General features: G+C 44.8%; 2 protein-coding genes across 3 annotated transcripts; one reads left to right on the top strand and one right to left on the bottom strand.

Annotated features, from left to right (window-relative positions):
- Nucleotides 1-8,445: 8,445 nt before the first annotated feature.
- On the bottom strand, nt 8,446-26,017 carry ttc33 (tetratricopeptide repeat domain 33). Of its 2 annotated transcripts, XR_004610589.1 has the most exons (6): nt 25,925-26,010; nt 25,213-25,440; nt 22,274-22,355; nt 21,042-21,173; nt 17,795-18,426; nt 8,446-8,461 (listed from the first exon to the last, which is right to left on the bottom strand). XR_004610589.1 is itself a non-coding variant. In XM_034546457.1 (5 exons), the coding sequence occupies exons 2-5, from the start codon at nt 25,437-25,439 to the stop codon at nt 18,070-18,072; spliced, it is 798 nt and encodes a 265-aa protein (XP_034402348.1). In that variant the 5' UTR covers nt 25,440; nt 25,925-26,017; the 3' UTR covers nt 17,487-18,069. The 2 variants fall into 2 exon arrangements, 1 of the variants encoding a protein (XP_034402348.1); XM_034546457.1 differs by lacking the exon at nt 8,446-8,461 and having other exon boundaries at nt 17,487-18,426; nt 25,925-26,017.
- Nucleotides 13,154-16,624, top strand: ptger4b (prostaglandin E receptor 4 (subtype EP4) b). Its single transcript, XM_034546456.1, has 2 exons — nt 13,154-14,258; nt 15,300-16,624. Exons 1-2 carry the CDS (start codon nt 13,479-13,481, stop codon nt 15,837-15,839), a joined length of 1,320 nt encoding a protein of 439 aa, XP_034402347.1. The 5' UTR covers nt 13,154-13,478; the 3' UTR covers nt 15,840-16,624.
- Nucleotides 26,018-26,325: the final 308 nt, after the last annotated feature.

Below are 26,325 nucleotides of genomic sequence, written 5' to 3'. Positions count from 1 at the left end.
TAACCGACTGATGATGCAGAGTCACAACTTTCAGAAGTCACTGATTGCAGCCGCCATGTTCTTTTCTGACTGATACATGCAGATAGAAGCAGAAAGGTCTCTCTGTTTGATTAGCTGTTCATGCGGTGCCCTCACGGTGCCCTCTGGGTCAAACATGGTCACATGGCAGCGATGACGCAAAGCCGAGGATCAGCTGTGAATCTTCTGTGGAAAACCAACTTTACTGGAAACGTTGCCTTTGAAAAGGTTCATTGAGAGACGTAAAAAGACACTAGACTGTAAAGAAAAGACACTAGACTGTAAAGAAAAGACACTAGACTGTAAGGAAAAGACATGAGACTGTACAGAAAAGACATGAGAAGACACAAGATTGTAAAGAAAAGACACTAGACTGTAAAGAAAAGACATGAGACTGTATAGAAAAGACATGAGAAGACACGAGATTGTAAAGAAAAGACACTAGACTGTAAAGAAAAGACATGAGACTGTACAGAAAAGACATGAGACTGTATAGAAAAGACACGAGAAGACACAAGATTGTAAAGAAAAGACACTAGACTGTAAAGAAAAGACACACGACTGTAAAGAAAAGACACGAGACTGTAAAGAAAAGACACGAGACTGTACAGAAAAGACACTAGACTGTAAAGAAAAGACACAAGACTGTACAGAAAAGACACAATACTGTACAGAAAAGACACGAGACTGTAAAGAAAAGACACGAGACTGTACAGAAAAGACACAAGACTGTAAAGAAAAGACACAATACTGTACAGAAAAGACACAAGACTGTACAGAAAAGACACAAGACTAAAGAAAAGACACGAGACTGTAAAGAAAAGACAAGAGACTGTAAAGAAAAGACACAAGACTGTACAGAAAAGACACAATACTGTACAGAAAAGACACGAGACTGTACAGAAAAGACACAATACTGTACAGAAAAGACACAAGACTGTAAAGAAAAGACACGAGACTGTAAAGAAAAGACACTAGACTGTAAAGAAAAGACACAAGACTGTAAAGAAAAGACACAAGACTGTACAGAAAAGACACGAGACTGTAAAGAAAAGACACTAGACTGTAAAGAAAAGACACTAGACTGTAAAGAAAAGACACAATACTGTACAGAAAAGACACAATACTGTAAAGAAAAGACACACTACTGTACAGAAAAGACACGAGACTAAAGAAAAGACACAAGACTGTAAAGAAAAGACACAAGACTGTAAAGAAAAGACACAATACTGTAAAGAAAAGACACAATACTGTACAGAAAAGACACAAGACTGTAAAGAAAAGACACGAGATTGTAAAGAAAAGACACACTACTGTACAGAAAAGACACGAGACTAAAGAAAAGACACAAGACTGTAAAGAAAAGACACGAGACTGTAAAGAAAAGACACAAGACTGTACAGAAAAGACACAAGACTGTAAAGAAAAGACACAAGACTGTAAAGAAAAGACACAAGACTGTAAAGAAAAGACACGAGACTGTACAGAAAAGACACGAGACTGTAAAGAAAAGACACAAGACTGTAAAGAAAAGACACAAGACTGTAAAGAAAAGACACGAGACTGTAAAGAAAAGACACAAGACTGTAAAGAAAAGACACAAGACTGTAAAGAAAAGACACGAGACTGTAAAGAAAAGACACGAGACTGTAAAGAAAAGACACGAGACTGTACAGAAAAGACACAAGACTGTAAAGAAAAGACACAAGACTTAAAATGCACAATATAAAACGAGTAAAAAGAAAAACAACGGCCCTCATACTGGTTGTTAACGCTGCTGCAGTGGTCGGGCCTCATACTGGTTATTAATAATTGTCGTGCCTGGCCAATGTTACGGCCTTCTGCCAACGGGGCTGCCAGCTTGTCTTCTTTCAAAAGAGTGTTTACAAAACCAAGTAAAGATAGCTTGTATCTAGAGACACAGAATAATAAACAAGGCTTCATCTGGGGGTACAGTGAGGAAGATGATCGATACAATCGTTGGTTTCTTTGGTGAGAAAGTACTTCTTAAAATCCAAGAAGAAAGTTACTTCACTGTCTGAGCTGCTGACAGTAAATTAACTAAAGAAAAACTTCCCCATTACTTCACGTTTCTTTCTACGATTATGCGATCAACCTGTACCTGTAGTACCCAGATGCACCTGGAACCAGCTGAAATATTTTTTATATGTCTCACTCCACAGTCTCACTCCACAGTCTGACTCCAATGCCTCACTCCAAAGTCTCACTCCACATTCTCACTCCAACGTCTCACTCCAATGTCTCACTCCACATTCTCACTCCAACGTATCACTCCACATTCTCACTCCAATGTCTCACTCCACATTCTCACTCCAATGTCTCACTCCACATTCTCACTCCAACGTCTCACTCCACATTCTCACTTTAACGTCTCACTCCACATTCTCACTCCAACATATCACTCCACATTCTCACTCCAACGTCTCACTCCAGTCACTCTCCAACGTCTCACTCCACATTCTCACTTCACAGTCTCACTTCAACGTCTCACTCCACAGTCTCACTTCAACGTCTCACTCCAACGCCTCACTTCACATTCTCACTCCATATTCTTACTCCAACGTCTCACTCCACTTTCTCTTGGGAAAGCACCGGTCTCAGACGGAGCACACACACACATCATGTGGTCTGGATTCCCCCGGTCAGGAGGGGACTCCAGAGCTAGACCACAACGCCGTAGTCCAGCCGGGGGGGGGTCACTCAGAGTGCCGCGGAGCCCAGAGTGCGTTCCCACGGAAACGAGGAACAGCGGCTCAGCGAGATGGAAAACACAAGATGTTGCAACCGAGACGCTTTTTTAATCGTACGGGAGTGCGTTTTATTATTTATTATGTGCAAAAAGGCTTCATGAAGTCTCTATTTGGTGTTTAAATATGCTTTAAAATGAGCGTTAAAAAAAAGGGCCTTTTCACTTTTTAAAACCACTATATGACAAGGAAAGCTTTAATTGGATTTTATCCGACTTGGTGTTTAATAACTATCTCAATACTTCTGTGAGAACGTGATCCTAAATAAATGGATAGATTTTTTTTCTGCAGGAATCTTGTAGTTTGGCCCACTTCAAGGTAAGTAGGATGTAGCTCAGGATCAATAAGTCAAGCTTCATTTCACACACAATCTACCTCTTAAATCACCTGCTGAGCACAAAGCAGCAGATGAACTTGTTTATGTAAACATAAGCAACAAAAAAAGGGGAAAAGTGTTTCAACACGCAGAAATTAGTTTGAATCTTTGCCTTTTTTGTGTGTGTTTTGTGCGTTCCTCTCTCTCCGCTCCAGAACACGTCTTTCAGCTTACACATCATTACCACGTCTCATAAATCAAAAGAATACTTTCATGTCTCGACAAGGAGCTCGTCTCCGCCCCTCAAAGGTTTGGAGAGCGTAAACAAACGTTGACTTTTCAACGCACAGGCGAAGCACGTTATCAACGTTATTAATCAGCAAACATGCACTAATGCTCCAGCAAAGAAGTCATCGGGGAGTTATGCATGAAAAATGATGAGTGATAATAAAATGATGAGTGATAATAAACTTTAATTCAAAGTGCTGTTTTCTGCTCACTAGTCTGGAGGAGGACGTGCAACATGTCGTCAACTCGCCTCAAACTAATGATGCATTCATCTCCCTCCTCAACTTCCATGTTATTTCATGCCACGTAGTCGTAGAAGTTACAGATGTTGAAATAGTTTTCTTCGAATCAGCAGTCCGATCATGTCAACACTCGATATGACTCAAGTATGAAAAGGCTCTTCGTAATAACCGCGTTACAGATATTTGTCATATTCTAATGTTTGTATCATTTGTAAAGTCGGGCTTATCGATTCATTTGTTCAAAACCCAGCTGGCGAGTGGTTTTAAAGGCCGGGGGCCGCGACCCCCACGCTGGCTTCTGATGCCGTAGACGTGAGGCGCTGACCTGTGCATCTGTGTTAAGTGATGTCGACTTTATGCACGCTTTTTTAGTGCGGATTGAGGTTTTATTTATTGTTGTTCCTCATATTCACTGCTGCTTTCAGGCCAAATTGCCCCTTCTGGGACATAAAAGCCTTCCTCTGCACATCCATCAGTTACTGCTGAAGTGCACGTGGTGAGAGAGAGAGAGAGAGAGAGAGAGAGTAGGTGTGGAAAAGGTGGAGCGGAGAGAGAGAGAGAGAGAGAGAGAGTAGGTGTGGAAAAGGTGAAGCGGAGAGAGAGAGAGAGAGGGAGTGCATGAAAAGGACAAAAGCCCTAAAGAAAAGAAAACGTGTATATTCAAATATGTAATTTGGATGCAAAAGACCTGGTTAGAGTTTGATTGTATGAAACGGCTTCAACACTCAATCGTGCTGTGGAAAGGAGGAGATGTAATAAATAATATTGACAATAAGGACTTATATGTATACGCGTTTCTGTACATGACCAGTGCGGTCCGGCTGTTAGCTGTTAGCTTAGCATCGAGACTGAAAAGCAGTTTATATCTTGTTTCTTTTAATCCAAATGTTCTTCATCTGTCTGATCCGGGCCTCACTCTTTTATTTAATTTATTTGTTTTAGTTGCAGTGAACTCAGGAGCAGCTACGGAGATTTAAATAAATATAGAGAGAAAGGTCAGAGGTCGTCAAACTGATGAAAGCCTGTTTGGAGAGGAATTCACGTGGTAAACATCGGCCCGTTGGACTCAGAGGGGGACATTTACCGAAATGCCTTTTGCCCCAATGATGCCGTGACGTTGTAATATTTAATCTTTATGAGAAGAATATGAAGTATGTCTGGAACTCTGGAATGAATGAAGTCAGTCTCGTAGGACTCGGGTCTTGGGAAAAGTTAGCGAGGTTAATGTGATTTATAAATCTCACTCAGCCGTCTTTTGCCTTTTGACTGCACGACCTTGTAGTATTATTACGAGGTCGTACTGGACGTCACCGTACCGGCATCTTCACTGAATGAACTGAATAGTGCAACATGGATCACCTGTTCATCTGCACAATATAATCACATTTCATCTGCAACAAAAAAATGAACAATTCAAAAGCTCGATGGAACTTGCATCTTGTATCTTTCTAGTTCTCAAGGTGCTGAACACACACACATACACACATTTACACACACATCCACACACACATCCACACACACATTCACACACGCATCCACACACGCATTTACACACACATCCACACACGCATCCACACATCCACACACGCATCCACACACGCATTCACACACGCATTCACACACACATTCACACACACATCCACACACGCATCCACACACGCATCCACACACGCATTCACACACGCATTCACACACGCATTCACACACGCATCCACACACGCATTCACACACGCATCCACACATCCACACACGCATCCACACACGCATCCACACACACACGCATTCACACACACACGCATTCACACACGCATCCACACACACATCCACACACACATCCACACACACATTCACACACATCCACACACACATCCACACACACATCCACACACACATCCACACACACATCCACACACACATTCACACACACATTCACACACACATCCACACACACATTCACACACACATCCACACACACATCCACACACACATTCACACACACATTCACACACACATCCACACACACATTCACACACACATCCACACACACATTCACACACACATCCACACACCCATCCACACACACATCCACACACACATTCACACACACATCCACACACACATTCACACACACATTCACACACACATCCACACACACATCCACACACCCATCCACACACACATCCACACACACATTCACACACACACATCCCCCCCCCTATCACACACACATCCACACACACATTCACACACACATCCACACACACATTCACACACACATCCACACACACATTCACACACACATCCACACACACGTTCACACACACATCCACACACACACATTCACACACACATTCACACACACATCCACACACACGTTCACACACACATCCACACACACACATTCACACACACATCCACACACACATCCACACACACATTCACACACACATTCACACACACATCCACACACACATTCACACACACATCCACACACACATTCACACACACATCCACACACCCATCCACACACACATCCACACACACATTCACACACACATCCACACACACATTCACACACACATTCACACACACATCCACACACACATCCACACACCCATCCACACACACATCCACACACACATTCACACACACACATCCCCCCCCCTATCACACACACATCCACACACACATTCACACACACATCCACACACACATTCACACACACATCCACACACACATTCACACACACATCCACACACACGTTCACACACACATCCACACACACACATTCACACACACATTCACACACACATCCACACACACGTTCACACACACATCCACACACACACATTCACACACACATTCACACACACAGTGGTGGCAGAGGCCGCCGTGTGAGGCGTCACCTCGGACCGGAGGAGCCGGGGATCGAACCGTGAATCACTCAATGAGTTCGTCAAAGTTTTATTTTACCAGATTATTGAGATATATTGTAAGTGGCATTAGCAGGAATATAATACAGCCGTTGATATACGGCCTCTTTACCTTCTGCCATTGTGCCTCGTTACCTGCTAAGTCACGAGCAGCGAGTCTTTTGACGTGTTGAACCAGCACATGGCGTACGCCACTTACTCTATCGCGAGCCTCAAACTCTCACGCTGCATCTGAAGGCGGCCGCGGCCTCGAGGTCTTACAGGGTATCAGGTCTTACTCAAGACCTTCCTCGGGGTCTTAGAGGGTATCAGGTCTTACTCAAGACCTTCCTCGGGGTCTTAGAGGGTATCAGGTCTTACTCAAGAGCTTCCTCAGGGTCTTACAGGGTATCAGGTCTTACTCAAGAGCTTCATCAGGGTCTTACAGGGTATCAGGTCTTACTCAAGACCTTCCTCAGGGTCTTACAGGGTATCAGGTCTTACTCAAGAGCTTCCTCAGGGTCTTACAGGGTATCAGGTCTTACTCAAGACCTTCCTCAGGGTCTTACAGGGTATCAGGTCTTACTCAAGAACTTCCTCAGGGTCATAGAGGGTATCAGGTCTTACTCAAGACCTTCCTCAGGGTCTTACAGGGTATCAGGTCTTACTCAAGACCTTCCTCAGGGTCTTACAGGGTGTCAGGTCTTACTCAAGACCTTCCTCAGGGTCTTACAGGGTATCAGGTCTTACTCAAGACCTTCCTCGAGGTCTTACAGGGTATCAGGTCTTACTCAAGAGCTTCATCAGGGTCTTACAGGGTATCAGGTCTTACTCAAGACCTTCCTCAGGGTCTTACAGGGTATCAGGTCTTACTCAAGAACTTCCTCAGGGTCATAGAGGGTATCAGGTCTTACTCAAGACCTTCCTCAGGGTCTTACAGGGTATCAGGTCTTACTCAAGACCTTCCTCAGGGTCTTACAGGGTGTCAGGTCTTACTCAAGACCTTCCTCAGGGTCTTACAGGGTATCAGGTCTTACTCAAGACCTTCCTCAGGGTCTTACAGGGTATCAGGTCTTACTCAAGACCTTCCTCAGGGTCTTACAGGGTATCAGGTCTTACTCAAGAGCTTCATCGGGGTCTTACAGGGTATCAGGTCTTACTCAAGAGCTTCCTCAGGGTCATAGAGGGTATCAGGTCCTACTCAAGACCTTCCTCAGGGTCTTACAGGGTATCAGGTCTTACTCAAGACCTTCCTCAGGGTCTTACAGGGTATCAGGTCTTACTCAAGAGCTTCCTCAGGGTCTTACAGGGTGTCAGGTCTTACTCAAGAGCTTCCTCAGGGTCTTACAGGGTGTCAGGTCTTACTCAAGACCTTTATCATGGTCTTACAGGGTATCAGGTCTTACTCAAGACCTTCCTCAGGGTCTTACAGGGTATCAGGTCTTACTCAAGACCTTCCTCTGGGTCTTACAGGGTATCAGGTCTTACTCAAGCCTACCCCCCGCCCCCCCCCCCCCCCCTCCCTCAGGAAGCCGCCCGCCTCAAACAGGAAGTGTTTTTCTTTTCTTTCTCTACAAATGTTTCAACACTCTGCCTGCAGGCCCCACATTTTTTTAAGTATTGTATTATATGTCTATAATAATAAAACAATAACGATAATGATGTCATGTGTGTGGCATATTTGAACGTATTCTCCTCTGAGATGTGTTGTTTTATGTCCTTTATATTGCCATGCAAGACGTTCTCTCCTCCTGACCTTTAACCTTCATCCTTTTCCTTTAGTTTGATGGGGCGTCCAGGTTCATCTCTGAGGTCAGAGGGTCGTAGAAAGTGGCAGAACTTTCCTCCTCGGTCCAATAAACACAACTTTCTATGACCAGGCAGGCACATCCTGTCCTAAAACACACACACACACACCTACACACACGCAATTCACAATTCATTATTATTTTTATTATCAACTATTTTCTGGAATATATGAGAGTTGAAGGGATTAAATAAGTATATATGTGTGTGTGTGTGTGTGTGTGTGTGTGTGCGCGCGTGTGACCTTCGACTGCCTCACCAAACATCTGAAATATAAAAATATAAAGACTCTTATTTGTATTTGCCAAAGTGCCCGAGGAAACACAGGTTGAAGAATCTGAAATTAAAATGATTATTTAATAGCTGAGCATCGAGTTTATTTAAACAAAAGCTTCCTCTGAGTCCTCGGAGGCAGCGGCGGCTTTTATATTTAGTTTGGAAACCTGCAGCGAGCCCGAGGGCTAAAATGGAGGCGAGCGCCAATGAGGGAACATGTCCTCAGTAGTCAGAGAGAGTGCACACACACACGCACGCACACACACACACACACACACATTTTTATAGGATGTAACTGGCATGCAGAGGAGAAGTTTTTCGCGGTTCAACCGTCGTCATCTTTGCACATTTACGGCCCAGGAATGCCGGAGAGAGCAGGTGCGGCCCGGCGGTTTCATACCTGACGCCTGCAGCCACCGATGGTGTCATTCCATTCTGATATGAAACACAGGTGAATAAATATTACGTGTGTGGGAGGGGCCGAGAAGGCTGCAAGTTTGCTGTGATTATCCAAAATAATCCCGATTCATGACATAATCCCGAATAATCGTCAAAATGTGCACGAATGCACTAAAACAGTTTTGAATCAAATATTTTTTATTGCACGTGAGAAATGTCTTCTTTTTTTTTTTTTTGGTGAGCATCCTTTATAGTGAAATAAATAAATAGCCACTTTATGTGAGCTCTATTTTCCACTTTCCCACCACGTTGATGAGCAAGGCAGCTTTTCCAAGACACTTTTTAATTTATTTATTTAACCTTTATTTAGCCAGGCGAAACAGATTAATGGGCAGATTCTGTCTGAGACATGGCAACCGGTTTATCTGGGCCGAATAATGTAATAAATAAATAATATTACATTACGTAATAACATTAAGATAACGTTGTCTCTCTCATATACACAATAAAAAAAAGTATTTTAAACTGGCTTTATAAGTTTTAAATAATAGTTGTAAAGGCAATCGTAACAGGCAACCACTAGGGCCTTTATGATTTAGCGAACACGTTAATAATAAAACACAACTCCATACTATCAAGTGTGCCTGATGAAGCCACGGCCATCAAATTATTTCTGACAATACTGTCAGCGCTGAAAGGTCATTTTCCAAGCTAAAACTGATCAAAACACATCTCAGAAGCTCCATGTCACAAGAGAGGCTGTCAGGTCTGGCCATCCTTAGCATAGAGAATAAACGTGGGCGCAGTTTAGATGTAAAGAGCGTGGTTAAAGACTTAAAGACTTAAAGACGCGCACATGTGTATTCAAATGCAAACCTGTAGAAAGTAGCCTGCCGGTGTATCGACTATATGTAGGCATATTTGTTATGTTGTAACATATGTTCTGTTTGAGCTGTTTGATAGGCCCCAACATATGTAGAGGCCTGTCGGGGAAATGCAGACGTACACAACTCTGAGCTGTGTGTGTGTGTGTGTGTGTGTGTGATGAAAAGTGCATGAAAGGTATGCGTCTTAATTGGCTAATTATACGACGTCTCTCTCTCACAGTGAAACCCGGAGCGCTCTGGGACATGAAGTACTGGATGTTTGCTCCTCGAGCCGCCGGAGGGGGAAATAGTTTGCAACTGTTGAGACTTGTTGCTCTGAAGCTTGTGTTAAAACTGCCCCCCCCCCCCCACCCCCACCCCCATTTCTCAAAAAAGCAGCTGGTAACCTTATAATAAGAAACCTTATTAAGTATATTAGCAATAACTGTTGTTTTCTTTGTATATTTGTTATTCGTCCGTTTCAAAAAGGTTAAACATTAATTGCACATTTCTTTCCGTAGACACGAAACCAGTTGGCTGTGGATTTGGAGTTCTGATGTGCTATCAGACGGCTGCGTGTTAATCATCTACATTTGTGCGTAAAGGAAGGACGGCGATGATGGGAATCGGACGTCATCTCAAAAACACGGTGACCCCGTTAACAAAATAATCTCGCCGCTCTCCCCCAGAGGCTCGTCTGCATCCCACCGATGGCCGATGGGTCCTGAGATCGGCCTCAACAAATAACCACTTGTGTTTCTGCTCACAACCATTTAAAAAAACATTGTTTTCGGCCCGGAGTGCAGCCAGCTGGGCAGCTCCCACTTTATCTAAAAACTTGATTCTCTTTTTATGTCTTGAACCGCAACTGATCCCACTGCTGATGTGTTTGGGAATGTTTTTTAGTACTAAGACTTCGCCCTTTAATCTGTGCTGTTTTACAGAACTGGGGGAGTAAACCTGACTCCCTCGGGGGGGGGGTTGACTCCTTCCTAATGACATGGGAAGTTTGTGTGGGATGTTTGATTAGCTGCACACAAACACACAAACACACACACACACACACACACACACACACAACCATGTATGGCCTTCTGTCTCCATCGAGTCTCAGAGTCCTGATCGTGGACGTCGTTAGAGGAACGCAACGACGGACACATCGGGACTCGCCTCCCTTAATTAGAACAAAAAGGGATCTTCAATAAGACTCTCGGCAGCAGAATAAACAAGAACGTGCAGATCAGCGCTGAGAAGGGAAGAAGAGAAGAGAGGAGAGAAGAGGAGAGAAGAGAAGAAGAGAGGAGAGAAGAGAAGAGAAGAAGAGAAGAGGAGAAAAGAAGAGACGCTCGCCGCCTGTTAATAAACGGATCCTTGAGTTTCTCTTTAATCCCTAAACTTGTTCCCCGATGTTCGTGAGGTCACATGACCCTTCTGCCCAGATTGGACCTGCTTTGGGGGGGGGGGGGCTCATAACCTCCATGAGGGAACTCAGAAATGTAACTTTTCCCAGGCCGAGACAGTTTTCAGTTTCAGAGTTGCTCAATAAACTCTTTCGTTGTGCCGAAGCTGCACAATAACACAAAGTTAGAAAAGGTCATTATCTATTTATAAAATAGTCCTGCGCATAGTGAAGATGACATGATGAAAACCAGGTGTGAAGATTCATAAGCGATGACTAATACGTCTTTCATAGAAAATGAGTTTCCTAACTCTAATCTAAACTCGTTATCTTTGTCAGACAATGACGGATTAAAAAAGAAACTCAGAGACATGTTTCACGTCATTGTTCTCGTTGTAGGATCCACTGATGGAGAACAACATTCAATGTTAAAGTTTCGAAGCTCCGCTAAGTTGATATTCAGCAGTTTGATTTTATCTAAATTATGCAAATAAAAAAAAGTCCCTGTCTCGATTATCCAGACTCGAGATGCAAATCAGAGCCAGTTGGCCCAAAAGGAGTGCGAGGAGGGAACGGATGAGGATGTTTTCATTTTTTAATGGAGCTTTGTGAACAATGTGGCAAATGCCAAAAGCCTCGAGTAACATTATTATTTGTGCACAAAGCAGTTCAAAATAAACCTGCTGTTTACATCTGAAAATGCATTGTTTTTGATGCGAGAGCCAAAGAGTCACGACACACAAGGAAAGGGGGGTTTGAATCCCTTTGGAGAGCTCCATGAAACCTATAAGAACGTCTCATCAATGGCGGACCACCTGTAGTGTGACGCCTCCTGCACCCTCGGGCGCGTTGTACCTGCACGGTGAACCGAGCAGCATCGGATCTGGTAGAGCTGCACAACGTGAAAGGGTGTTAACGGTGTCCAAAGCCATTCGTCAAGGTCATCTCCTCTGGACCAGAATGATCCCCTTCTGGATGTCTGAAGGTTCTTATTGACGAGGAGCATTTGACCTCCTCTCTGGTTGTTCTTCTCCTCTTTGAACCCCGAGGGCAGGGGAAGTGGCATCTCTCCCCTCAGGCCTCAGAGTCGGTTTCGTACATGACACATTTTCTAAGCGCGCGTCACGAATCACTCGGCACATCCTAACATCCTGCTCACAGGCGTCTTGTTTAATGGCCGTAAACAACAGAGACGGGTTTGTTAGTCGCTCCTTGTTTGAGTCGGAGGAACACAATATCAACTTCCAGACGAGCGTCCTAACAAACTCTGGGATATTTATATTCCATACAGCTGTTTGTGCTGCACACAATCCAAGTAAAACAGAATGCTGACAAATAAATGTCTGGACTCTGATGAAGGATCACAGATGGAGACGATGCGACGCTCATATCTCAAAGTGTTTATGCGCAACATGAAATGAAAATGTATTTATTTCCCCTTTATGTATTAAATTCTTTGAGGGTGTTGGTTGCGGAGCCTCGAGCTGACTCAGCGGAGTGTTGAGAAGCAGGAAAGAGCGGCTGAGAGGTGCAGTTAACCACGTGTTATAAACGAAATGTAATAACATGTCGGTGAACTTTGATGAATTCATAACCAACGTGCACGAGAGTCTGGCTCCACCTGCACGTTGTATATAGAAAAATAAAGACTCACTTATTGAAAAGCATTTTGAAAAGTACAAACTTTGACTATAAGTATAAAGCATCACATTGAAATACTTCCACTACGTTTAATCTGATTTTCTCTCATACATGATTCATTATTTGGCCCTGACGACGTCTGACAGACGACATCAGAGAGAACGTTGGATAAAGAAGTGAAACTAAGTCTGTCCTCGCGCTGCATGATGGGCCGCGCGCTCTCCACAACAGCTCACTGGCTGAATGAAGAGAGGAGGAGGAGCCGCCTCCAGTCGCCCTTCAGGAGGAGACGTGCCTGTCAGTCTCCAGAGTGACAGCAGCGTGAAGGAGTGGACATGTTCATCCTGGTGGATCTGCTCCTCTGTTCCCATCACGGACCTTTGGGGACTGTTTTTAGGTTTTAATGCCGTGCGTAAAAGGGACATTCGGACGCGATGGATTTGCTTCTTGTTGGAGATCCTGGACACCGCGCACTGAAGGCCACTACTTCGGAAGTTAAGTTGTCAGTGTGAATCAGTAAGAGAGGAAAAAAAAGTCCCTTGCAGATATGAACTCCACGGCAGCGCACGGGAGATTTCAACCGGCCACCATCCCGGCGATTATGTTCATTTTCGGGATGGTGGGGAACGTCATCGCGATCGTGGTTCTGCGGATCTCACGAAAGGAACAGAAGGAAACCACTTTTTACACCCTGGTGTGCGGGCTGGCGGTGACGGACCTGCTGGGCACGCTGCTGGCCAGCCCCGTCACCATCGCGACCTACGTGAAGGGCGCGTGGCCCGGGGGGGAGCCGCTGTGCCAGTACTCCGGCTTCATCCTGCTCTTCTTCTTCTTGGTCCAGCTCTGCATCGTGTTCGCGATGTCCGTGGAGAGATACCTGGCCATCAACCACGCGTATTTCTACAACCAGAACGTCAACCAGAAGCTCGCCGCGCTCACTCTTGTGGCCATCTACATGTCCAACGTCGTGTTTTGCGCGCTGCCCAGTTTGGGGTTCGGGCACGTGACGCGCCAGAGACCCGGCACGTGGTGCTTCATCGACTGGCACAACAACCAAACCACGGTGGCGACTTTTAATCTGATGTACGCGGGTGTGAATTCCGTCATCGTGCTCGCCACCATCATATGCAACGTGATGGTGTGCGGGGCCCTGATCCTGATGCACAAGCGCTTCATCCGACGCACGTCGCTGGGCTCGGACCAGAGGCGCGCATCGGACCTGCGGCGCAGGCGCAGCTTCGGCCGGTTGGCCGGAGCGGAGATCCAGATGGTGATCCTGCTGATAGCGACCTCGGCCGTGGTTCTCATCTGCTCCATTCCGTTAGTGGTGAGTGTCACATTAACACGTGTCCGGGTTGCCCGACAAGTACGTTTTTACGCGTTTATGTCACAAAAAAAGGAACATGCAACATATTATATTCACCCGAAATGAATGTCATGAAAATGGACATTTAAATAAGTGTTGACCTCGTGGATTAATACACGATGACAACAAGCAGACAGGAGCTGGTTAATGAAAGTGATCAGAACTCCGTGTCCCCGTTCTGCGGCTTGATGACGCGTTGTTGTTCACGCGTTCATCCACACTTTAAAAACAACTTTTTCAAAGATATTGCTTCCGCATTTATGTGGTTGAGAAGCTGTCAGATGTCGTGTGAACTCTCTGAGAGTGAGTTGGCTCTCTGGAGCTGCAGAGGAGCGCGTGAGGTGTCCGCAGGTGTTCGCTCGTGCGCTGCAGGATGACTTCCGGCTTCTTTACAGTCAAAGCCTTCTTAAAAGAGATGTTTCCTGCTTTGCTGTAAACTTCACTGGGGAAAACCCCTACAGTCCTCCTTCTGTGTTAATATGTATTCAGTTGAGTTAATAAGAGTGCAATCAAATTAGAACAAAAGTTCCCTAACTTGAGATAAACCCTGGAAAGTATTTGTGGCTCCTCTTCCATTGCAAACATGTTGGAAAGGATTATTATTATTATTATGATTATAATTTAAGTGCATGGCATTGTTTACTTGGAAATGTAAAAATATGAAGGCCTTTGTGACTCTGGTTCTGTGATTAACCTGCAGCTCAGTGGCCAAAGGCGTCACGTGAGTGACGATGAGACCTGTTTATTGGCCCTCTGCCAGCTCCACGCTGCTGTGGTTACAGAGAGGAGACATCCAGCCAAGTGTCTGTTTAGTTTTGACCATGCTGTGCCAGCCGAGGAGGGAAATGTTCAATAAACAGTTCCATGGCTCTTCTAATGAAGTGAAGACCGGTTTGTGCTTGTAAAAACACAATGGGTTCTGCACCTGAACTGATGCTCCTTTGTCCAACAACCCACCCCTCAGTCCCTAAACTGACCTCCTGTCTCTCTTCTGCCCCTCAGCTGAGGATCTTTGAGAACCAGCTGTCCAGAAACCAGACGGAGGAGCGTTCCGGGTTGAACAAAGACCTGCTGGCCATCCGCATGGCCTCCGTCAACCCCATCTTGGACCCTTGGATCTACATCCTGCTCAGCAAGACGGTGGTCCTCAAGCTGATGGAGAAAATAAAGTGCCTGTTCTGCAAAATGGGCGGGCGGGGCCGAAGCGGCGGCGGCGGCGGGCGCTTCCGCTGCGCCGACGGCGGCCTCTCGTCCTCCATCGTCTCGCGGGACTCCCCGTCGCTGGTGTCGGGAGAGCCGACGGATATGGTGAGCACCTCAAAGACCTTCTTGTACCCGTCCAAGGCCGCCACGAGGCCGTCTCACGCGGGGACGCCGCGAGGCCCCCACCGGGAGGTCGAGGCCCCTCGGAGGGGGCTTTCGGACCGCGACCGAGGGGGCAGGGCGGCGGCCTTGAAAGAACTCCTGATGTGTCGCGAGGACCCGGCGCTCCGCGTGACCTTCACGGACGAGAGCGCCGACGTGCAGGAGAAGTGCATATGAGCATCCCTCGTTGTCACGGCAACGGGACTTCAGATAGAAGTGAGCAAAGAGGCGATGATAAAAGGAAACGCATCTGAAGACGGCGTCGCCATCCATCTGTAGATATCCTGTTTGACACGTGCATTATCGAACATAAACACCCATAATCCATGAATTAATAATTTACCACAAACACCACACAGATAAATCAATCCACGTCGGCACAACCAGAGGAGCTCACTGCGAATTACTGTAAAGAAAATGTGAAAAGTGTTCCACGATGTTAATTTATTGCATGTACAATTGTATTGTTTTTTTCTTTCAATTGTGTTGTCATCGTCTTCTCCGTGAGAAGGTCCGTGTAGCTGGGAGCCGTTTTGAATCGGTTCACGATGAATGTGTTGAGAACATCAAAGTCGATATCAAAGCATAATAAAGTAAAAACATCCCCCTGCATGTCATGTGCTTTCCCACTGGAGGATGTTAGGAACTTAATATGTTATTATAAAATCATTTGACTTCATGTTCTTCTCATCCAATCAGACTTTATGGGGTAATTAAGACAATATTACCTATTTCCTGTCTTGATGACTTTAAAAGGTTTTTGCCTTTTCTGGATAGATTTCTATAAAGATTGATATAAATACCATGTTCATGTTTTTAATGTTAAAGTGGTTGTTGTTGTTGTTGTTGTTGTCGTAGCAACAGCCCGTGTGTACCATAACATGTTAAATCTCTTGTGAAAAGAGACTAATGTACTGAATTCTTAAATGAACGTAGAATAAACATGTAAATATTCATATAAATTGGTGTCACTTTTTGGTTTGTATGTGAAGTATGTTGAGAGGACGTTTCTTAAATATTCATGATTATGTACGGCGTGAGAGGGCATTTAAGGGAAGTTTATGGAATTTAGTAACTGATTAATCTTCTTAATCTAAAATAAATCCCTGGTCACTTAAATGTGAGGAAGTGCTGATTTTTATTATTGGAAGTAGACTTTTGGAGGGTTTTTGCACAAAAGAAATATGTTCATTTTATTTTATAGCTCAAAAGATTATTGAATAAAATGATAATCTGATCTGCATTTCATACTAAATTTAAAAGACTTGTGAGTGAGTCGCATCCTTATCAGATCAGAAACATAATCCAATGAACCTGGACGAGGAAATGAAATATCGATCCTCCATAGAGGGACTTTCTTTAAGCCCTTTTCCAGGACTTCAGACCTGCGCCCCTCTTCGGTGCAGACGTCTGCAGTGATGTGTTATTTATCTTTTTTATTGAGCTTCACCGTGCACCAGCGTCCATTTGTCCAATCTGAGCCTCTGACTGGTGCGGCGTCGCCCAACGTGACCACACGAGACACATTATGATCACATATGTTGGGCTACCCGACATCAAGTCACCCGGCACACAGGTGATCTCTATTTATCTGGTATCGCAACACCTTAAAACATCTGCAGCAGCTATTACAAACAAGGGTGTGTCTACTTATAATAATAATGTTCTCCTTGTTATATACTTGTATTTATCTTATATTGATTTGTAGAGACGTCTTCTCTTTGTTTTGCAACCTTGCCGGTTAACTTCCAGTAAACTAATATCAACAGTTCAGAATCATGGCAGAAACCCAAAGTTTACATGACCAGACTTAAAGTATTAGTATACGTTCACTTTGTTTATTACGACCTCCGGGATTCCAAAAGTGTGACTTTGATCTTGTTTTCCACTGAAATGCTGATGAAGTAACTTTGGTTTCTGTATTTTGAAGCTGAACCAACAAAACAAAAAACACACTTAATACGTTTGTTTTCACCAGAGGTTCATTTTTCCACATTTGATTTAAATCAGAAGATCGAAACTGCATCAAATCCATTCACACAATAAATCAGTTTTAACACTTTTTGTGCACGTTTTACAACAGAAAGATCAGCTTTGAAATTAAGTTTAATCTTGTGGTTCGTCTCTGCAACACACACACACACACACACACACACACACACACACAGCTGAAGAAGCAAACGGACCTTGTTGCAGAAAGTAGATCCTAACGTCCGTCAGCTGACAGCTAGACGCCATGAGGTGAAACACAGAACTAGGGGACGCTAAAGTTTGAAGCTTCAAAACATGTAAAAACTTTACGTGCACTTTACACACGGTCACCATTAAAGGGGGACGGAAAACGTAAAGCAGCACAACTCGACTGTCTTTTACATTTTAACCTTCACGTTGGCTTGAAGGTTACGCTTCAAAGTCCTCTTGCTTTGACAAACTGTTCCTCCTCTGACCCGTCGTCCCCGGCGAGCACGTTCCTGACGTTCCCCTCGGCGTCCATGACCACGGCGGTCCTCTTCAGCTCCTCGTAGCGCGCCTGCCGCTCCGCCACCGCCACGCAGGCGGCGAGCACCTCGTCGGACTCGAAGTCGTAGTCCCGCTGGAGCTCGGGGGCGTTGAGGATCTGCTCCTTGGCGGCCTCCTCTTGCCGAGTCTTCTCCTTGGAGGCCAAGTGCTGCTTCTGTAACCTCCACGCCCACTGCAGGTCCTCCTGCCACAGGGCGCCCTCCGACGGGCACAGGTGGATCGCTACCTGGAAGGACCTCACGGCCTGCGGGGGGACAAGCATGAAACAAGCTTTTCCTTTTAGAAAAAGGCGTGTTTATAACCAGAAAGACTCTTCACATTCTCTGCGCTGGAGGCCCGATTTACGGTTTCATTAAGACTGACTGTGCAGTCGATGGGAAAATGATTGTCCCACTGAAGGGATATAAAAATAAATTAAAACGTCCACTTCCGCCGTGACAGTCTGTGGAATAGTGAAATCCATCCGTGCATGATATCTAAATCAATTCTGAACAGATGTCTCAGCAGATTGGATGAAAACCAGTTGGATAATATGGTCATAAAGCCCATTAGATAAATGAACGTGACTTCAATATAACAGAAAAACACATTTAAATAACACTTTAAGAAACCACTTTAGCACCCGGCCGACAAAACAAGGAAATGAAACTTGATAAGGAAATATCAAGTTAAGCTCATTTCAAGGAGAACCCAAACAACAGAGAAGAGCTGCTCAGCCTGGAGAACAAAGCACGGCTCTGTGAGCTCTTTTAAAAAAAGAAAAGAAAAAGAGAACGATCAGATTTTAGAAGACATTAAATCGGTTGGAAGTGGTTAAAACTACACAAGAGCAAGAGCCGTGTTTTTAATTAGTTTTGGCCCGTCATCAAAACAAACACTGAATTAACATTAATTATTAACAGCTTACCTGCTGCTGGCGATGCAACAGCGTGTAACTGGTATTCCACCGCGGGAGGCTGTGAGTCAACCGGCTGGTTGGGAGAGCGTTGCCAGGTGTTGATACGTCAACGCGATACGACGTGAGAGGGGAGGGGGGGGGGGGGGGGGGGGGGTTCTAGTTTGTGTGTTTTCGTGACCGTTAACTGCTCCTCGCCGGTGAGGAAGAGGAAGCAGAGATAAAAGATTCAATAACAGATTTGTGTCGAAGCCTTAAGAGAGAGAGACAAACCTACATCCTCCAGGTTTGAATGTAATGAGCGACGCAAACAGACCAACAGACAAACAGACAAACAGACCAACAGACCAACAGACCAACAGACAAACAGACAAACAGACCAACAGACCAACAGACCAACAGACCAACAGACCAACAGACCAACAGACCAACAGACCAACAGACAAACAGACAAACAGACCAACAGACCAACAGACCAACAGACCAACAGACCAACAGACCAACAGACCAACAGACCAACAGACCAACAGACCAACAAACAAACAGACCAACAAACAAACAGACAAACAGACCAACAGACAAACAAACTGGCTTCAAAGAAGCAAAAACATCATTGAGAATAAACTAAACCGGTAAGACCCTAAAACGTGATGAGTTCCTATGTGAAAGCCCTTAATGGGAAACACTGCTTACAACATTAAGTGAAACAACCTGCACCGTCAAGCCTCCGAGAGGTTAACCGTCTTTAGACGTTAAACACGTTCCCAAAGCATCTCGTCAAGTTTAATCTTGAACTAAAGTCAAACAAACAAAGTCGACCGACTCGGGGGGCAGATTAACCTGCTCCGTCGTAACCATGACGAGATGATTAAAAGACGTCAATCAGAAGCTACGTGTTTGTTGTATTTGGGTTCTTTCCCAGTAGAGAAACATTAAAGGAGGAACAGACTCGTGGGGAATCGCTGCCCACACCTTGCACCAACAGGCACGACTCAAACACGTCGACGCACACAAAAGGTCTCGACTGGACAGGTCTTGCTAAAAATAGACGTGCCCCCGTTCCTCTCCATTAACTCCTTTATACGACGAGGCGTGTCCATATTTGTTTTTAGCGCAGGTAACTTTCAACACTTCCCATTGTTGTTGTTCCCTCTCCGGCGGGGGCCTCTCGGGGTGTGACACGCGGGCGCCATTATTAACCGAAAGGGGTTTACAGCCTCGTTTGCTGGGCTCTGAATGGGCCGGGGGGGGGGGGGGGGTGTAACCGAGATCCGTGGGTTGCGTACACCCACAGGTCCCAACGTGTTCGTTCGGGGGCCAATTTGAGCAATCGTCCCAAGGCACTCCGGGGGCGCTGCCTTTTTTTTTTTTTTTTTTCAAGAAAAGAAGTAAACAGAAGTAACCGACGGATCTCGACAGCCCTTCAAAAGCCAACACGTGCCCGATTTATAGCTACAACAATAACAAAGAAAAAGGAGGTGTGGTTTCAAAACATTCAAAAGACGATAATGGGGCCCTTCCACCGACTGAGTTACGCAACACGAGGGAGCTGCAATGTCGCTGTCTCAGACGAGTGCAGGTGACGGTGCATTCAGGGGACTCATTGTTTTGCCCCTGAGTGCAGGTGACGGTGCATTCAGGGGACTCATTGTTTTGCCCCTGAGTGCAGGTGACGGTGCATTCAGGGGGTCTGAGACTCATTGTTTTGCCCCTGAGTGCAGGTGACGGTGCATTCAGGGGGGTCTGAGACTCATTGTTTTGCCACTGAGTGCAGGTGACGGTGCATTCAGGGGGTCTGAGACTCATTGTTTTGCCCCTGAGTGCAGGTGACGGTGCATTCAGGGGGGTCTGAGACTCATTGTTTTGCCACTGAGTGCAGGTGACGGTGCATTCAGGGGGGTCTGAGACTCATTGTTTTGCCACTGAGTGCAGGTGACGGTGCATTCAGGGGGTCTGAGACTCACCAGGTCCACCTCTCCCAGGTTGAGCTGGGCCCGGCCCAGAGTCTGCCAGCCCTCCCACCAAAGGGGGCGGAACTTCACCGCCATCTCTGCCGCCTTCACCGCGGGAAACACTTCCTGTAAAATGGTCAGTACCTGTGGAGGAAAAGCACAAATGATTTTTAAGAGTGGGATTTCCAATACGAGCACATAGTTGGGATGTTTCCCAACGCCGATAATGTTTCATGTCGTTGCAAAATGAATGTCTTTTGGTTTTGGACTGTTGAGTGGACAAAACGAGGCATTATGTAGACCAAACTAGCCCTCGACTCAGTCCTCATTAGAACAGAGTGTACAGAATAAAACACATTTGAGACAAAAAGTTACGCAAGAAGCTCCTTAATTATCAAGAGTGGTTGAGTAGAGTATTCTGGGACTGTAACATGAGGGACACGCTTTGTATTGGTCATGCATACAGGTTTGTATTATTATTATGATACAAGAATAACACTGATACAAACCACGAATACTCATTAATGTCTCTGAACGTTGGGAAGCAACATGGCAAAAACCATTAATATGCATGAGGGATGGAGGTTTTTGATTCATACTGAAGGAGGCTTTTAAAAAACACAGATCACAGATGAACAGAGCAATTCATGTTAATTGGAAAAGCGCAATTAAGTTAAATTGGAAGAAAGTGACGAAGGGAAGACAGAAGACGAGCATCAGCGAAACCGTCCTCGTCATCTGGGTCCGTGAGGGGAATATGATGAGCTCCAGTCTAACTGTATGATGGACACTAGTAGGTTAGATGTGCTGTGTGTGTGTGTGTGTGTGTGTGTGTGTAGTCACAACACATTGGAGCTGAATCTACACAAACAATGTCGTCTTTCAAGAAACAAAAATCCCATTTGCGGTGGTTTCCACGTCCTGGGCCTCTAATGATTTCCTTCTCGTATGACCCATAATGGATACTATTATATTAGGCAAACAATGGTCAGGGCAATAAGGAGGTATTTAATTGCGTTTGTCGTCGTAAAATGGACGAGAGAAAGAAATCGAGTTTGTCTGTGCGCCTCCTTCTGGCTTCTCCTTGAGGAAGGAAGGCCAAAGACGAGAGGAAGAGGAAGTGAAACGACAGAAAAGGAACAAGGAAGTGGAGCTAAAGAGACTAAAACATTAAAGCTGTTGAAAACATGCTGGAGAGAATATATATATATATATATATATATATATATATACGTATAATATACCTGAGACTTCATCTCATAGAGGAGTGGGTTGTCTGGAGTCAGCTGGATGGCCTCGTCCAGTTTCTTAATGGCCTCCCAGTGCCTATAGAGAACACACACACACACACACACACACACACACACACACACACACACACAGTTTGTTTATTGCCTCATAAACGGTAACCTGGGTGCACACCTTAATTAATAGATAATTTGCTTGCTGGCTACGATCTAAAGTCAAACACACAGACGTCCTCGCGTTGAGTTGAACGAGGCGCGGCAGTGAAGTGGGACGCTCCGCTCCGTCGGCTCCGCCCTGAGGTTTGATATTCGTTATGCAACCCGACACTTTGTTTGTTTGGTCGATTTCACGAAGCCCTTCGCCGTGCTCATGTTTTTGTTTTTGCCATGAACAGAGAACCCGAGCCTTCCCCTTCCGTTTGCCACACACACACACACACACACACACACAGGTTTTATTTATTGTGGTTATCAGCAAACACAGAGATGTTAATTGTCATGCATGACTTCATCCACCGGTAGCACGACGTGGAGATCCTCACTGTTGAGCCCTGGTGAATATGCTCATATCCAGCATCACTCTCCTCCTCCTCCTCAAGTCAATATTGAATCAAGAATCATACCAATAAAATGACAAAAGGCTTAGAAAGAGTACGAGGAGAAATCCAGAGTTAGACAATAAAATATCTGTCGTGTCTAGATCAGTTATTACTTTTAAAAAAGGAGAAGAAAAGCAATCAAAACCACACAAGACCATTAACGGTGATCAGTTATAAAACTCGGCTTGCAGCTAGAAACCAGAAAAAAGCCTGAGAAAACACACACACACACACACACACACACCACTGCTATATACCAGTAAGAGAGGAGTGAGGAAATGGATCTAGAGTAGTGTGGAAATCGTGCCAACACAAGAAAGACACCACAGAGATCATGTCAGGAACTTAAGCAACAAGTGAGCTCACACACACGCACACACACACACACACGCACACACACACACACACACACACACACTAACAACTCTAAACCGACGACAGTGCCGTTTAAATGAAGAGTGAAACACACGAGATGTCTGCTGTCCAAAAGAAGGCGCGATGCCCAACACGGGCCCATGACATCACTCCGCCTGTGATGTCGTCTAAACCACGAGGGCAGAATAACAAGAAGGCCGTGGGAAGCTTTAGCTCGTTTTGAAATAGCCTTCGAGGGGCCGCGTCACGCAGCTTGCAAATGCGGTTCTAGCCAGAAGGAAATGTACCCGGCACGGCAGCAGCGAAGCCCAAATAACGCGGGGTGTTTGGATGACGACGTGACGGAACCCAGACCTCCTGAACGACTGTGGAGACAAGAAGCTTCAATAAATAAATCGAGGCATTCTTCTGCAACGACACTTTATTCTTTTTTAAAACCTTTGGTGTTGTTTTATAAAGCTTTTTATGACGTTTTCAAAACGATTGCACCCGATTTTTCTATCTTTAAATGTGAACGTGTTGAAATGATGTAATGTTGTTGAGCCACAATAACGAAACAATGATGCAACGCGCCATCATTTAGTCGTTTGTATCTTTTTGATTGTTTGTTCTTTTGGTTCTCTCTCATGTTCCTTTTATCTGTACATTTTGCAAATAACAAAGTGTCAACCAGTCTGTTCGTGCACGAACAAGGAGGACGGGACAGTCCGTCATCCTTGTTCAGATTGTTAATCTGCATGTCGGCAAACAGCTGATCTGACGGAGCACATTTTGGTGAACGTTACCGTGTCGTCTTCTTCTACCGTTCAAGAAGAAAATCTCACACGCGTTTGAAAATCTAGCTTATTGCCGACTGTGCTTATTGTGGCAGTAAAACAGCCACATGTCGCGCGACACTTTCATCCCAAACAGGTACCAGAGGAGCTCTTCAATTCCGATTAGTGGCCGATTTACATCCGACGGCAATGCAACACAACTCCTGGATGACGTCGCCGACCGGACGGCCTCTCAAACCTCCGAACAGCCATTACGGAGCCGCAGGACATCATTTCCCCGGCAGAATCCACTTACATTAAATACAATTACAGGCCGTCACCGAGGGCAACTGCATTACATCTCGTCGACTGGAAAGGGTTTTCACAAAGTGATTGCTAGATGGCTAAAAAAAAAGGGCAATTATATATAGATATATATCAGATAACGGTTCCTGAAATGGCCGATTTTGTTGTGCAGCAGTGTGAATAGAAAAAGAAAAGGCAGTTTTACAAAAAGCAGCCCAGTTTTGCATTTTGAGTCGTAGAATAAACGCAGTGCTGGAAGGAGGAAATATCATTTGAAATAATAAAAAGGGGCGCTAGATTGTGGGAGCTTTTTTTTGTTTTTAAGAAATCTCTTTCTGTTTGAAAAGCTCTCCCTACATTGCTCCATAACTTTTTTCACTCCACTATTAAATATGAGTTAACAGGCCTGGACACCAGCTTCTCCCATGGCCAAAGCATAAATGGTTGTCATGTTAATTTACGATCTACTCCCGAGAGGAGCACAACTCTTTGGCTTTTCAATTCCGTCTCTTTACAAGAACGTACACCAAAACACACAGAGTACTTTCACACACACACACACACACACAAAAAAAGCCATTGAATAAATACCAGGGAAACCTCAAGTTGAGCCTTGGAATTAAACTATTGAATGAATTAACTTCAGTAGCAAGTCAGTCGAAAGCTATTAGCTGCGCTAGATGGGTCTCAGTGCTCTGGACCATGGTGCCCTCCTCTGGAGGGTTTCTGACATGACATGTTGATGCAAAGTTGAGCTCCCTTTGGGATTTATTTTGGAGATACAGAAAGTTTGACTTATATTCAAGAAGTGTTGTAATCCTACTATAATATATATATATTTATTTATTTATATTATATATATATATATATTTTATTAATATGATATATTAGCATCCCTCACCTGCCGTGCTCCGCCAGCACTGCGCCCTCGTCCTTCAGCCTCTGGCTCTTGGCTGCACAGTCCTCCAGAAGGAGCTCTCGCCGCCGCTTGATGGCGTGCTGCCAGTCCACCTCGTCCCCCGCACGCGGCCCGCCGTCCTCGGGCTTCTCCGCCGCGGCCTCAAACTGCTGCACCACCGACTTCAAGACCTTCTCACCAGCTTTCCTCTTCCAGCCAAATGAAGCCATTCTGGGGGGGGGTACATCACATTACAATTAGCTGACGCTTTTATCCAAAGCGATTTACAATAAGTGCATTCAACCATGAGAAGACAAACGGTACAATAACCAAAAAAAGTACAATTTCCTCAAGAAAGCCAAACTACAATGTGTGCATGTTAACCCGAAATAGACTTTTATTTTGAAAAATCAGAAAAACGGGCTAGATTTTGACGTGATGTTACTTAACGTCACTCGGCAGTCTGGTTGCTACACTTAGAGAACGGTATATCTCCTGTTTAAGCACATTACGTATAACTAGTTAAGTTAACTATATAACAGCTAACTTAACGTTAACTAGTTAGCTAGCCAACGTCAACTACAGACGAGTTAGCTAGTAAACGCACTAGCACGCTAGCTAACGTTAGCTGTAACAAACCGAGCTAACACTTGACACCTCAGTACGTTTGGTCACACAAAATTGGACTCGAGTTGATATTAAAACAACACGTTACATTTGCACTCGCGGACTTCTACAGCTTTCCGTGGGCAGAAACTGGAGAAGCTAACGGTGGTTCGCCATATTGTTTGACCCCGGAAGTCTTGGCAATGTTTACGTCGTCTCTTAAAGAGACAAGAACCATTTTTTGTTTTGTTTTGATGATCCACTATCATGCAAAAGCGTAAGTTAAGGACATAGACATATAACACATCTGTATTAAAGTATTATAAGTACATTATACAGTTAGTTACAGTATAATATAAAATAATATAATATACAGTTGTGACTTAAATGTGTGAGACTGACTCACTTTTGCCCACTAGATGGCACCACAGGGATGACTCTTGGCATACTTGACCTTTAGTGTGCTGCAGAAGATGTCGCTTTTAATAAATCTAAATTTGATCTAACATG

This window comes from Cyclopterus lumpus, chromosome 12 (genome assembly GCF_009769545.1).
Source record: "Cyclopterus lumpus isolate fCycLum1 chromosome 12, fCycLum1.pri, whole genome shotgun sequence".
NCBI lineage: Eukaryota > Metazoa > Chordata > Actinopteri > Perciformes > Cyclopteridae > Cyclopterus > Cyclopterus lumpus.
This window is presented reverse-complemented; position numbering and strand designations above follow the sequence as displayed.